The sequence below is a fragment of the Spermophilus citellus genome, assembly GCF_964194105.1.
Source record: "Spermophilus citellus genome assembly, chromosome: 3".
Lineage (NCBI taxonomy): Eukaryota > Metazoa > Chordata > Mammalia > Rodentia > Sciuridae > Spermophilus > Spermophilus citellus.
In genome coordinates this window covers 132854160-132869324 of record NC_138184.1, presented here as the reverse complement: position 1 = coordinate 132869324, position 15165 = coordinate 132854160, and the positions used below count along the sequence as shown (strand labels likewise).

Here is a 15165-nt window from a genome sequence, read left to right as displayed (position 1 = left end):
TAGAAATGGATGCATAAGTCAGGTGTGGCACATACACATCTATAGTCCCAGCTACTAGGGAGGCAGAGAAGGAAGATGCCAAGTTCTAGGCCAGTCTAGGTAACTTAGTGAAACCCTGTCTGAATAATAAAATAAAAAGGGCTGGGGATGTAGCTAAGTGGTATAGCACTTGTTTATTAACACCTGCTAGGGCCTGGGTTCATTTCCCTAGTACCTCCAATAAGAGAAAAGGGAGAAAAAAGAAAGAAATGGCTGCATTATGCTTTTCACTATTTATTTTTTCTATAATTGTTATAAACTATATGTTAACAGTTATGTGATAGTAATTTTATAGGATAGGTGTATGTTAAAGTATATGCATTTAAAAATTGGTAGGCACTGATAAGTTGTATCTTCGTTATTTGTTTTTTGTTTTCTACCGGGGATTGAATCCACAGATACTTAACTATTGAGCCACATCCCCAGCCATTTTGAGACAGGGTTTCTCTAAGTTGTTGAGTCTGGCTTTGAACTTTGGATTCTGCTGCTTCAGCCTCCAAGCTGGGATTACAGGCATGTGCCACTGCACCTGGCCCACATTGTATCTTAATAACGCTGTATACCAATTTATATAATCAGATGTGTGGAATTATTTTAACAACATGGATAGTGAATTTTGCATTTTCCTGATTGATAATGGGGTATATTTAATTATTGGTTATTATTTCCAGTGAATTGTTTGTTACTGTCCTCTGCTGAATTTTTCTTAAAGTTGTGTCCCTTTTAATAATTGGGTTTTGTTTTATTATATTTTGATATCAGGCATTGAACGCAGGGTGCTTAAAGGCTGAGCTATGACTCCATCCTTTATTATTTTTTTGTTTTGAGACAGTCTTCTTAAGTTGCTTAGAGCCTTGCTAATTTGCAAGTGGCTTTAAACTTGTGATCCTCCTGCCTCAGCCTCCTGAGTCACTGAAGAGTCATGTACCACCACATTTAGCTTAATAATTTATCTTTTTAGGTGTTCTTTTTTTTTATTTTTAAAGATTATTTATATATATATATATATATATATATATATAGAGAGAGAGAGAGAGAGAGAGAGAGAGAGAGAGAAAAGAGAATTTTATTTTTAATATTTATTTTTTAGTTCTCGGCGGACACAACATCTTTGTTGGTATGTGGTGCTGAGGATCGAACCCGGGCCGCACGCACTCCAGGCGAGTGCGCTACCAGTTGAGCCACATCCCCAGCCCTTTTTAGGTGTTCTTATGTTAGGAATTTTGACCTTTGCTTCTTAGAGTGTATTGCTTTTTGACATTTTGTTGTTGTTATATTGATATTTTCCACTTTTATGTAATCAAACCTATTATTTTTTTCTTTTAAAATTTGCAGATTTATCAAGTTAAAAAAGATTAACTCATACATTGTTTTTAGCTATGGTGTGAACAAGGAAAAAGTTGATTCTCTACTCTTACCCAATTCAGTGTTGTTACCAATATTGTTTATAGAATGACTAATTTGAAATTCCATGTATAAAAATTCTTACAGATAACTCTATCTATAATTTTTCTGTTGACATGTTTTATTCCTCTGCCTAGTACCTTACTGTTTTAACATCTTTAGGTACATGAAATATTAGCTTTCACTAGAGGCAAACATAATATAATTTTGAAGGGACGGGAGTAAATTAATGATTAGTGAACATCTCTGCTGTTGAGACCCAACTTGAATGCTGCTGTACAAGACTGGTCCCAGTGTTATGAAGCTTGCTTTTCTTTTTTCTTTTTATTTTTTAATTTTTGTTTTGTTTGTTTATTTTTATGTGGTGCTGAGGATTGAACTCAGGGCCTCACGGTGTGCGGCAAGCGCTCTGCCACTGAGCCACAACCCCAGGCCCCCTGCCCCCCAGCTTGTTTTTTTTAAAATGGAAGCCAGAAATCTGAATATTTATGTAAATCTTCTGATTTAAAAACATTGACAATTTATAGGTTATTAGAGAACATTGGATAGATCAAGTAAGTTCTTTGATTTCAACCAGCCTTCCTGATCTTTTTAAATTAGCTGTTTTTAAAAAATATATATTTTTTTAGTTGTAGAGGGATATAATGACTTTATTTTATTTTTATATGGTGCTGAGGCTCATACCCACTGAGCTACAGTCCCAACCCTCACAATTTTCTTTTTTTGACAGGACAAATATCTCTTAATTTTTCTTTTTCAGAAAGTTTCTTTGTAATTATTTTGCCTTTATTCCTTTTTTTTTTTTTTTTTTTTTTTTAAGTTTGGTACTGGGATTGAACCCAGGGGCACTCTACCACTGAACTACTTCCCCAGCTCTTTTTACTTTTTGAGAAAGGTTCTCACTAAGTTGCTCTGGCTGGCCTTTAACTTGTGATCCTCCCATCTCAGGCTCCTGAGTCACTGGGATTACAGGTGTGCATCACTGTGCTTGGTGCTTTTGACCTTATTCTTAAACAGATTTTTTAATAAATCAGCTTGTTAAGTTGCATTAAAAAAATTTGCTTAGGTTTTGTTTGGGTCTGTGTTAAATGTAGTAGGGTATTTTAGAGACAGACAGCTTTATAGTTTCACCATTTCCCAAACAAAAAAACATTCTTTTTTTCCATTTGTTCAGATCTAGTTTTATGTTCTGTAGTCAAATATTTTATTTTTATTTTTATATTGGTCTGACAGTTCTTATTAAGCTTTGTTTTATAGAATATGGAAACTTTAAAAAATCATTTTCTTTTTTGTTATGGAAGTATTCAGTAAAAATGTAGTATTTTCAGTTATGTAATGTTATTCTTCCAAAGTAATATTTGATAATTCATGTAATAACATCTGAATAGAAGTATCTTTTTAAATTAAAAATTTTTTGAATTGTAAGTTAAATTATGACTTGTAATCTCTCTTTCCAGTGTACATTTGAATCTTCACACAAATTAAAATTTTTGGCTAAAGTATAATTACAGGTCAGAGGCTACAGTTTTCTAATGAAGTTATTTCAAATAGGCATATTTTCATTGTTCAAGTGGGATATTTTCTAGAAAGAAGCTTTTCTCTCCTTTAACTACCACACTATTCTGGGAATCCATTTGTGTAGTACTTTATCCTTCTACTTACCTGATTTTGTCTTCCAAATGGTAAAGTCCTATCTCAAAGGAACTATAGTGTAATATATTTGTTGTTATTGTTGTTAAGTCTTAAATACCTTATAACACCTAGCAGGTAGAAGTTCACAATATTTGTTGAATGGAGAGTCAGTAAAATTGAGAGTGGGCTGTGTGATATACTGCTTTAACTGATTTCTCTTTAGTATGTTTTTCCCATTAAAGAATCTTCCAGTGAGTAACAGGGTTATTAAGAAAAGGCACAGTTTTATTCTGGTAAGTAGTTTTTATCAGATGGTGTGAAAGGATCTATTTGTTCTCATAATAATATTGTTCAGTATGAATAGAGGAGCAAATGAAAACTTAAAGGTTTTACATTGATAACATTTTTATTAATTTTGGATCATAACAGTATAGTCTCCACTAATTTTTTTCATTATCAGATGCATAACTGCTTTGAAAGTATATAAAAATCCAAATTTTATTTTGATTATAAGATTCTCTTTAACATGCCATTATCAGAATATAAATTTTCTGTTTATCTGGGAAATTTAAAAATCATCAAGCATCAAGTTAAGATATAATAGTTCTTAGTGCACTCATAAAATTATAGAACTAACTGAGCTTAAGTTTCACATGTAATTTTAGTGAGCTGGAGGCTTAAAAAAAAGTTTTAGAAGAATCGTCAGCTGATTGAGAGAACCTAAAAATGAATTAGTTGTTGTTTATGGTTATTTAGATGCATGATAAGAAATAGCATGTTATTTATATGTAGCATGTGGTTTTATTTATTTCTTATAGGAAAACATATTTTGCTTCTCCACTGAAATCAGTCTAGATGATAACAAAATGAATGAGTTTTTCTACAAAGGGTGTTAGTTGATTAGTTGATTTTTCAGTTTTAATTACAGTTTTGAAATTAAGGATATATTGTTTTTTAAGATCAACATTATTTTTTAGAGCAGTTTTAGATCTGCAGAAAAGTTAAAAAGATTCTGTAGAGTCCTCATTTTCCTTGTTTCCATCTTTCTTATTAGTATCCTATCTTTGTAAGCTACATTTGTTATAATCAAATCAATATTAATATTAACTCAAGTTCCTACTTTGTACAGATTTCTTTAGTTTTTTCCTAATTCTGTCATTTTACCTCTAAATTTTGTAATTTTCAGTTGAATATAGTGTATAATTTAGTTGGAAAGTAGAGAAATTCAGATTACTGTCCCCGTTGTCGTCGTCCTCCTTAGTTATCCTCCAGTTAGTGTCTTGTAATGTGAAATAGAATGGAAAAGTCATGGCCATTGCATGCTGCTTAAATGTAAAAATGTGAGCACAAAAAAATTTTGGTGTTTTATTTGTGGCCCCCCCCCCTTTTTTTTAAGCTTAAGAGGAAATATTTCAGTAAAAGCCGTTAAAAAAGAAGTAGAGAAGAAACTCCGATGTCTACTTGCTGATTTACCACTGCCCCCTGAGCTACCAGGAGGAGATGATCTTTCAAAGAGTCCAGAGGAAAAGAAAACAGCAACACAGTTACATAGTAAAAGGAGGCCTAAGTATGTACTTGCTTTTTACCTGCTCTTAAATTGACCAGAAACAATTCTGGCCATTTTAAATTTACAAAACACAAAATTAAAATTTAGAATGTAAAGTATATTTATTTTTTCAACGTAAAAATATAAACAAGTTTCATTAGAGTTTTGAATAAAAAAAATTTATAATTGTAAACTTATCTATATTAACTAATAAAACCAAGTTAAATTTTCTTTCAATGTTTTTAATGTATTAATTTCTTGGGGTATTATGTGTGTTAAAGATAATTTTATAATAGAGTTAAATAACCCAGAAACACTGAAATTAGACAAGGTGGAAGTCAGTGTTCATTGAACTCAAACAAAATTAGTACTGGGCAAGCTGTTATTTTGCTGTGTGTACAACTCCTTTCCCACATAACTAAATGCATTCTTTGCAAGAGATTGTATGGGAGAAAGTTTGAAACCTGTATAATAAATTAGCTACAAGTGCCTAGGTAAAAGTTTTTTCTTGAAACCTTCTCATTAGTTCTAAGAGATAAAACACTGACTACCTTTTAAAAATTCTTAACCAAAGGAAAGTGTGAGACTTTTGAGTTATATTTTACTTTAGAATTCCTATTTAGGTAGCATCTAATATAAGAGTAGGAAGTCTTTTTAGTGTAAGTAGAAAGCTAGGAAACTTTAAAAGTGGCCTCCTTAATTATCACAGCTTTATTCTTTGACTTTCTGTGATCTTCTGCAATATTAAAATTTCACAAAATAATATCTTTTTTGAACAGTGCATAAGTTTGGTCGTATCTTATATATTCTCTGTGGATTGCTGTTGGTGCCTCTTAAACAGATTTTTTTTCTAATGTTTCCATTTTAAAGATTATTTCATCTAGCTTCAAAATCTAACTTTGTCATTAGGGTTTATAGTTAGATTTTTGTGTTTGTTTTCAATAGCATAAATTTATTGTCAGTGAATGAAAGATAAAATTTTCTGGAGGTTAGGGTACAGAACTTTGACTCTTTCTACTATTGTTGCTTTGATTGGAGTTATATTTTATTTCTGAAATCCCTTAATAAATGCTATGCTACTTCTCTTTCCTGGCTTAAGTACTAGTCTACAGAAAAGTCAGTATGTTGAAATCATACCTTGGTTTTTATAGCTTATGTCCAATCAGTCTAATTTGTCTTGAATAGACAATCACTATATTCAATGGAAAACAATGGATATAAGATTAGGTACAGGGTGGATATTGATTTATTAAAAAGTTGGTTCAATTTGCTTGATTGTATATGAAAACTTCAGAACTATATTTAATAGAATATGTGGGCCTCGCTATGGAGAAATCAAAGAAAAAGATATTGACTGGGGAAAACGCTGTGTGGATAAATTTGATATCATCGGAATTATTGGAGAAGGTACTTATGGACAAGTTTACAAAGCCAGGGATAAAGACACTGGTAAGAATGCTAAGTTTGGGGTATCTTTGGATCTGTGGAATATACTTGCTTTGTGTTTCTCTTCTATATATAGCTTTAGGAATTTGCAAAAATGTAAAATTCCAATTTACTGTTCCTTTATCTTGTTTTAATTTTATTTTGTATTCACTTACATAAGAAATGTGTACATGTAAGTGGTTGTATAAACATATGTATTTTCAAAAATGTTTCTTTAATATTTGTGATGTTCTGTATGATGCAGTTTAGGGTTTTTTTTTTCCTGTTTTGATGAATAAAATACATGCACATATGCGCACACACAGACACACACATGCACCTCCAAACCCTTTACCTATTAGTATTGGAGGAAAAGTATCTTGATTTGAATTTGAAGAAGAAGAAGAAGAAAAAATTTTCCCCCCTGTGGAAATTATCCCTGGAGGCCAGATTTGCCAGCTTAATCTTTCAGAATGTAACCTGGGAGGAAGTTTTTATAAGACTCGCAAGGAGAGAAAATGTAGCTGTGTCAGAAGCATACAATAATGCATAGAAGTAGTATTTAAATTTCTTTACTTACAATTCTTTGTTGAGGTAAACCAACAGATTGAAATTGCCAGCTCTTCGAGGACATTTAGTATAGAGGAGACAGTTGTATGGGAATTAACTGTAATGTGTCAGTTACAGTATAGAATAACAATTAGCAAAAAGAGATTAGATTATAACTTTAAAAAACTTTAATAAACCAAGGAAGCATACTGTGTTATAGAAAGATATAAAATTGAATATAGTAAGATTTAATGATAAAAATTATTAAACTTTTTTCTTTCAGAAAATTTACAAGAACAGAATTCTTTTTTCTCCAAAGTGAAATGAACATACTTTTATTTTTATAGTGAATTTTTTCTTATACCAGTTGATGCTCAACCTTTAAATATGGATACGCAGCTTGTGATAGGTTTTGTGTGTGTCCATGTGTGTTATTAATTAGATCTTGTCTGATACAAAACTCATTCATATCTAAATTATTTTTTTAGTTTTTAGTTGATTTTTAAAAAATAAATGACAGCAGAATGCATTACAATACTTATTACATATATATATAGCACAAGTTTTCATATCTCTGGTTGTATATAAAGTATGTTCACACCAATTTGTGTCTTCATACATTTACTTTGAATAATGATGTCCATCACATTTCACCATACTTGCTAACCCCCTGCACCCTCCCATCCCCTCCCACCCCTCTACCCTATCTAGAGTTTGTCTGTTACTCCCGTGCTCCCCCTCCCTACCCCACTGTGTGTGAGCCTCCTTAGAGAAAACATTCTGCTCATATCTAAATTATGAGACAGTTTAATATAGTGGGAGGAAAAAAGACATATTTTGAGACAGCTAACCAGACTTTAAATCTCAGTCTTACTACTAGATGACTGGTTAGCTTTGGTTAAGTGGTATATTTGAGCATATTTTCTCTCATATATTATGTATATATAAGAATATTAACCCTTTGTTTCTTTAAAAAAAAACGGATGGTAGTATAATATATTCACTCTTTAGCATCTTGTTTTTTTTTCACTAAATATATCCACTGGAGAATATAAAACAACAAATATACAGACCTATCTCATTCTTCCCAATAGTTGTATTTCTTGAGTTGTATAAATATTCTGTAATTTATTTGAGAGACTTAATTTCTTAAACTACAATTATTATTTGGTATGTTGGAAACTAAAGTGTAATTTATGGATTATAATTAAAAAAATATTTTTAGTTGTAGATGGACATAATACCTTTATTTTGTTTATTTAATTTTATATGGTGCTGGGGATTGAACCCAGGGCCTCACACATGCTAGGCCAGTGCTCTACCACAGAGCTACAACCCAGCCCTAGGGTTTATAATTTTAAGAGATAAAAACAGAAATTATGAATTAAAATAAATTTAAAATTAAGCAAATTATCATCTGTTTTTGTTAGCTGGTAACTTGATTTTATTTAACCTTTTAATAGGAGAAATGGTAGCCTTAAAAAAAGTGCGTTTGGATAATGAAAAAGAAGGCTTTCCAATTACAGCCATTCGAGAAATTAAAATTCTCCGGCAGCTTACACACCAGAGTATTATCAATATGAAGGAAATAGTGACTGATAAAGAAGATGCTTTGGATTTTAAGAAGGACAAAGGTATGTATGTAGATTTTAATAACCATTTTTTTTTGTCCTTAAATAAAGCCTATATTTCTTAGCTTGATATTTAACATGGTTTGTATTTTAACCTTATTTCTCATTATTATTTATTGTGCAGTAGAAACTAGGGTACTGGTTTGAGTTAAGTTAAAATGTGTAACTTGAATTTTTAGCATTATGATCCTATTAATAAGGCTTTTAGTCCTTTTATACATGAAAGGGAAACCTCTCTCTTACCAGGTAGTAAATATTGAGTTAAGACCTTAAACAAGAAGGTGATTTAGAAATGTTATTTGCATTAATCTCATCCTATAGCCAAATAATATATTTGCTTTTATTCCAATATATCCTGAATCTGCCACTTCTTTGATCTGTGGAATCACCTTCAATCACTTTCATCTGTGGAATTACTACTTTTCTCAATCCATCTTTATCATTTTCGATTGCTCAACAACCTTCAATCACATGGATAGTGAATTTTTTATACCTTCAAGTCATTATGTTTAATTCATTACATGTGCTGCTTCCTGGGATTAGACCTCTTTAAGACACACACATGCTCACACACACAGTTTGAAAAGCTGACTTCTTACCTGGAGATCAAGGTCAGGTCTTATCCTGAATGATGCTTCATTCATTAGGCCTTACCTGACCAGTCTTCCCACTTTCTATGGCTTGTAGATACACAGTTTAAAATATCTTTTTCCCACTGAGATTAATTACATTAGTTTATTACTTAATTGTTTCTCCTTATGAAGATGGGAACCACATTTGTTTTATTATTGTTATACCCCCTACCTAGCTCAATGATTTGACCATAGAAGGTATTAAATGACTAGTTGCAGAATGAATAAGCTACTTATTATAATTCCATCTATGCTTTATTATTTTTAAAAGACTGCTACAGGGCTGGGGATGTGGTTCAAGCGGTAGCGCGCTCGCCTGGCATGCATGCGGCCTGGGTTCGTTCCTCAGCACCACATACAGACAAAGATGTTGTGTCTGCCAAAAACTAAAAAATAAATATTAAAAAAAAAGACTGCTACAACCTCTGAACATATAAAATGTTTATGTACCTTCAAGTATATTATATTTGTGATCATATTATTTTTTTCTTACCAGATTAGAAATTCTTTAAAGCCTTTGTTTTGTTTTGATTTGATTTGATTTGATTTCTGCATATATATAGCTCTGTAGTTACAGATTTTCATATATTTGTACCTTTCCCAATTTCTCTACTGTAATCCTATTTGTAATTGTATAAATCAGGATAAATTAGAGTGAGAAAGTTACATTTAGGTACCAGGTATTAGTTAAGGATATTATTAATAAGAGTATGGAGAAGTGTAAAATTTGAAACATAGTCCTTTTTTTAAATCTAATAAATTTGATGAGAACTGTTATGGGGCAGCATGATTTGGTGCAAAGGGAAGTAGGTTTGCGTTTCTTGGATTCTAATCCTGATCATGCCAGCTCTGTGACATTATACTAATTGTGATTGCCATATAGGAGCAGGAAAACAGTTTGGGTATGTTTCTGACTCTGAGGGCTAGTCTAATATAAGTTTGATAGGATTAATAACATGTGAAAGAGTAAGACTATATATTTAAATATGGAAATTATAAACAATACAAAAATTAATTAAAAATATTAACTTACAGAAAATGAACATTTGCAGCATTATAGCACAGGACATTAACTAATGTGTGTGTGTATATATATGTGTGTGTATATATATATATATATATATATATATTTATATATATAAATTAAGGTACTTTTTAAAAACTTGGTTTGGGACTGGGGCTATAGCTCGGTTCAGACCACTTATATGTGAGGCCATGGGGTAAATATCTGGCACTGCAAAAGGGGGAAAAACAATGATAAAAACTAGGCTGTACTTAAAAATGAGGAAAAATTAATCATGGAAAGTTAAAAGAAATATGTTCTTAAAAACAGATATCATCGGGGCTGGGATTGTGGCTCAGCGGTAGAGCACTCGCCTAGCATGGTTGTGACCCGGGTTCGATCCTCAGCACCACATAAAAATAAAGGCATTGTGTTGTGTCCATGTACACCTAATAAAATAAATATTAAAAAAACAGATATCATTATCATGAACACAAAGGGTTTAAAAGAAGACGTACAAATGAACAACAGTTATATGAAAAAAATGCTCCACACCAGTGACCATCAGGGAAGTGCAAATCAAAACTAGAATGAGATGGGGCTAGGGTTGTGGCTCAGCAGTAGAGTGCTCGCCTAGCAAGTGCAAGGCCCTGGGTTTGATCCTTAGCACCACAAAAAAATAAATAAAATAAAGGTACTGTGTTCAACTACAAGTTAAAAAAGTATATATTAAAAAAACAGAATAAGATATCACCTCACTTCAGTAAGAATGGTTATTAACCAAAAAGACAAAACATAATAAGTGCTAGTGAGGATGTAGAGAAAGGACAACCTTTATACATTATTGGTGGAATTGTAAATCACTGTAGTCATTACAGTAGGGAGATTCCTCAAAAAATTAAAAATAAAACCATGGTCCCACATCCCACTGCTGGGTACATAAACTACAGAAGTAAAGGCAGTACATTCAAGAAACATTTACATTCTGCATTTATTGTAGCACTATTTACAATAGTCAAGAAATGAAAGAAATTAATAGTCTATCAACTGGTGAGTAGATAAAATTAGATATATATACACATACACACACAGTAGAATACCATTCAGCCATAGAAAAGAATGGAATCCTATCATTTGTGGCAACATGGATGTTGTGTTATGTGAAATAAGCCAGACACAAGAAGGACAAGTACTACATGTTTTCACTCGTGGGATTTTAAAAAGTTGATTTCCTGGAAGTTGACAGTAGAATAGAGGCGGGTGAGAGTAGAGAGGAGGGAAGAATGGGGAAAAGTTGGTTAAGGAGTCCTAAGTCACAATTAATAGGAGCAATAAGTTCTGATGTGTGTTGCACAGGTGACTGACTGTAGATTATGTATTGTAGTTTTCAAAAAAGCCAGAGGAAAGGATTTTGAAAGTTTCACCACAAAGAAATGTTTGAGGGTATAGGTATACTTACCCTGATTTGAACATTATATAGTACACATTGAAGTATCACATACTATTCCATAAATATGTGCTATTTTTATGTCAATTAAAAACATTTTTAAAAACTGGAACAATTATTATACCAAGTCATGAATATAATACTTTACAAATGCTAACGAAGTTTTTTTGAAATTAATTTTAAATTTTTTCCAAGTACTTTGTTCATCTTTGGGCAGTCCAGTCCTACCTTTTGTCTGTTTTTAAATCTTTTTATTGTTAGCATGGTGTGGGAATTTTGTTTCAAAGAAAACATTTCCTATTCCTTATAATGTTCAGTTTCTTCATGTATGGAAAGAGAGTGAGATGGCAGTTATTTGTAATAATTTCAATATTTGTGTTCATGTTTCACTGTTAAAGAAGTGTGTGAACTTGATTGTGAGTTATTTTGCAAAAGAAGCTTTGTTACTTTCTTCCTTCCAATGAGAATTATAAAGCTAAAGAAAAATATTTCTGAGTACAATAATGTTCAATTAATATTAGAAATTTTAACAGTTTACAATTCTCTAGGTAGAGATTTTGTGTTTTATAGTTGTGTGCAGTATAAAATTAAAAAGTGAGTCATTGATTGCCACTTCAAGATGTAAATATGTTAGTAATCAGATTTAAAAACACAAAAATGCTAACATCACTTCAACAAAACAGTGTTTTGATACTTAAAAACATTGTTAACGTGTATCCTGGATAACTACAATCCATTAGTTATTATGTTCTCATTCATTTAGCTATGATACCTTGAAGATTATTGTTTGTATAACGAGGAAATTTGAATACTCTTTTAATTTAGAATTTTCCTAAAAATAAAGAAAATAATATTCAAAAGTAAATAATTGTGGCATCATGTCACTGCCGCTCAGGGAAGTATTCTTATTAACAGTTGTCACTTCTATAGTTTGTGATTCCTACTGGAATATTAGGTGCTCCTTTGCACTTGTATTGCATATTGTACATAGTTCGATATTAGTAATTTCTACTTCAACATGTTGTATGTATTTGTATCTTATTCATGTTGAATTTCTGAGGCCAGGGACTGAATTTTATTTTATTTTTGTGTTCATAGTGTGCAGCACACAATTGATAATTTAATAATGTAGAGATGGAAAAATTATGTGGAATGAGTGTAACATGTTAAAAGTAGGTACAATTTGGATAGCAAGAGAAGAGAGCATTCATAGGCAGTGAAAGGTTGGCATATATTCTTTAAAGAATACCTTGCTTCAAAGTTACCTGTTCATTTTCTTAAAAACCTGAACTCTTTAAGATTGATTGGTTTCTTTATTCTTTCATTCCATAAATGCATACTGTGTCAGGTCCTAGACTTGGACTGTCCAGTAAAGTAACTACCAGCCACATTTGACTATTTAAATTTAAATTAATTAAAATTAGATACAATTAAAAGTATAGTTTCTTGACTTATTGGCTCAATTTCCATTAGCTGTGTTTCAAATGCTTTGTAACTATAAATGCCTACTGGCTACATTTTGGATAGTGTAGCTGTGGAATGTTTCCATCATCCCAGCATTGAATCTAAGGCTTCTCTGGTCCATGACTCAAACTAGTTTCTGGAAACCAGAAGGACCAGCACTGCTAGGATACAAATCACACTAATATAGGAATAACAAACCTGTTTCTGTTTAGGCCCTTTCCCAAAAAGTTAACATACTTTTATTATAAACTTTTTATTATAATCATTTTCCAAGTTAATAAAATTAATTTAGTTAACCTATAATTGTTAAAGTTTTAGTTATTGGTATTCAGTTTCAAATGAAGTGGAAAAAAATAAGCAATATAGGCTTGTTGGACTTACTAGTAAGAGGTTTGCTATGGAATTTGTCCTTAGCCAATGTAAATTGGCCAACTCTCTTTCTCTCGCCTAAATAAAAAAAATAAACAAGATGAACTTCAGGTTATTGTTATTAAAAATAAAATACTCCGGTAGTAGAAGATCCTCCACCTAAGGTGAAAGTCACACATAAATTTATTCATGATATCATATAAAACATAAAATTTATAAAATTGTCACATCTAGACATTCTTTTTTAATCTGGGATTATATGTGAAATTTCCAGTGAAGGTCTCTGCTCAGGGCTTCATGGTTTGACGCTCCTGTACTCTCTTTTTGTGTATCACTATTACTATGTAGAATTTAGTGCCTTTTTTTGGACAGACAGAAAAGGAGAAAGAAGAATGCTTAAGTTTTCTTTTCTTGACTATAAAAGTAATGTTTATTTTTGTAAACTTGGAAAATAAAGTATAAGAAAGAAAAATGACCCAGATAGTATTATTTTTCCCAGTGTCTTTTTTCCTCACATACATATGGTTATTTATTACTGAATAGAGGTTCTGCTTCTTTCATTGCCTTATTTAATAACATGCTTATTGAAATGACAAATGTCATCTGGAGGAATCATATTTCACTCTGAAATTTCTTGGCATATTTTACCAACTTGTATTCCGGAGAAAAAGTGCCAATTTACAGTAATCCCCTATTATCTGTGGAGGATATGTTCAAAGCTCCCCAGTGGATACCTAAAATCATGGATAGTTCTGAACCCTGTATTAGCTATGCTTTTTTCTGTGCACAAATACTAATGGACAAGTACCTATATGCCAGAGACAAAGGATCAGTCGTGTCTTGAAGAATTAACAGTGCAAGATTTCATTATACTACTCAGAGTGATGTACAGTTTAAAAACTTAACAATTGTTTATTTCTGAAATTTCCCATTTAATATTTTTGGACATGATTGACTGAGGGTTAACTGAAACAGCAGAAAAGGGAACTGGAGAAAAAGCAGGGCTGCAGTACATTCCCAATTATAGGACTGTACCTTAGCAGCTTAAGAGGAAAAGGGAAATGAATGCCTCAGTGATAAAAGGCATGTATGAAAAACAAGATGTCTCTGCTCCTGTCACTTCTATTTAACATTGTGCTGTAGGTACTAGCCAGGGTAATTAGGCCAGAAAATGAAATAAAAGGTATCTTAAGTTAGAAAGGAAGAAGTAAAAATGTTTGGTTTTTTTTTTTTTGTGTGTGTGTGTGTGTATGTATCTTTACATGTGCACATGGTATAGAAAACAGAAATATTCTGTGGATTCCATAAAACATTAGAACTAGTAAATGAGTTCAGCATGATTGCACAGGATACAAGATCAGCATACAAAAATCAGTTTTTCTATATAAAAGTAATTAACAAACCAATCTGAAATTAAGAAAAGTTTAATTTAGGGGATCATAAAGAATAATAAAATATCTGGGATTAGATTGGCAAAAGAAATGTAAGGCTTATATATCTTGAAAACTAGAAAACAACATTGAAAGAAATTAGACTAAATAAATGGAAAGACATTCTATCTTCATGGCTTAAAAGACTTAATATGATATTATCAAGACGGCACCTGCTACCCAAATATCTATATATTCAACATAGTTCATCTCAAAATTACAGCTGGCTTCTTTTCAAAACTGACAAACTGATTCTGAACTTTTCGTTTTTCAGTTCTTACTGTAGAGCTAGAGTAATTAGGACTGTGGTGCTGACATTAGGTTAAACTTTTCATGATTGTGTCTTTGTAAAGCCAGATGATATAAGATGTTTTAGTTATATTTAATAAGATATGCCAAATAATTGTATTAGAGGAAAAAAAAAACCCACATTAGTTTGGAATGGCTTCCTTTTCTGGATTACAAGGAAATGTAGAGTCAACACTGTCTTGAAAGAACATAAAGAGAGGAGTTTTGGTTGTGGTTCAGTGGTAGAGCGCTTGCTGACCATGTGTGAATCACTGCGTTCAATTCTCAGCACCACATATAAACAAA

At 31.8% G+C, this 15165-nt stretch overlaps 1 protein-coding gene across 4 annotated transcripts in view; it reads left to right on the top strand.

Moving 5' to 3' along the window:
* CDK13 (cyclin dependent kinase 13) overlaps positions 1-15165 on the top strand; it is a 102646-nt gene that overhangs the window by 30850 nt on the left and 56631 nt on the right. For all 4 annotated transcript variants that reach the window (XM_081284956.1, XM_081284954.1, XM_081284955.1 and 1 more), the window contains exons 3-5: positions 4472-4642; positions 5931-6070; positions 8059-8229. In XM_081284956.1, coding sequence (XP_081141082.1) covers positions 4472-4642; positions 5931-6070; positions 8059-8229 — 482 coding nt within the window. The remainder of the gene's footprint in view (positions 1-4471; positions 4643-5930; positions 6071-8058; positions 8230-15165) is intronic.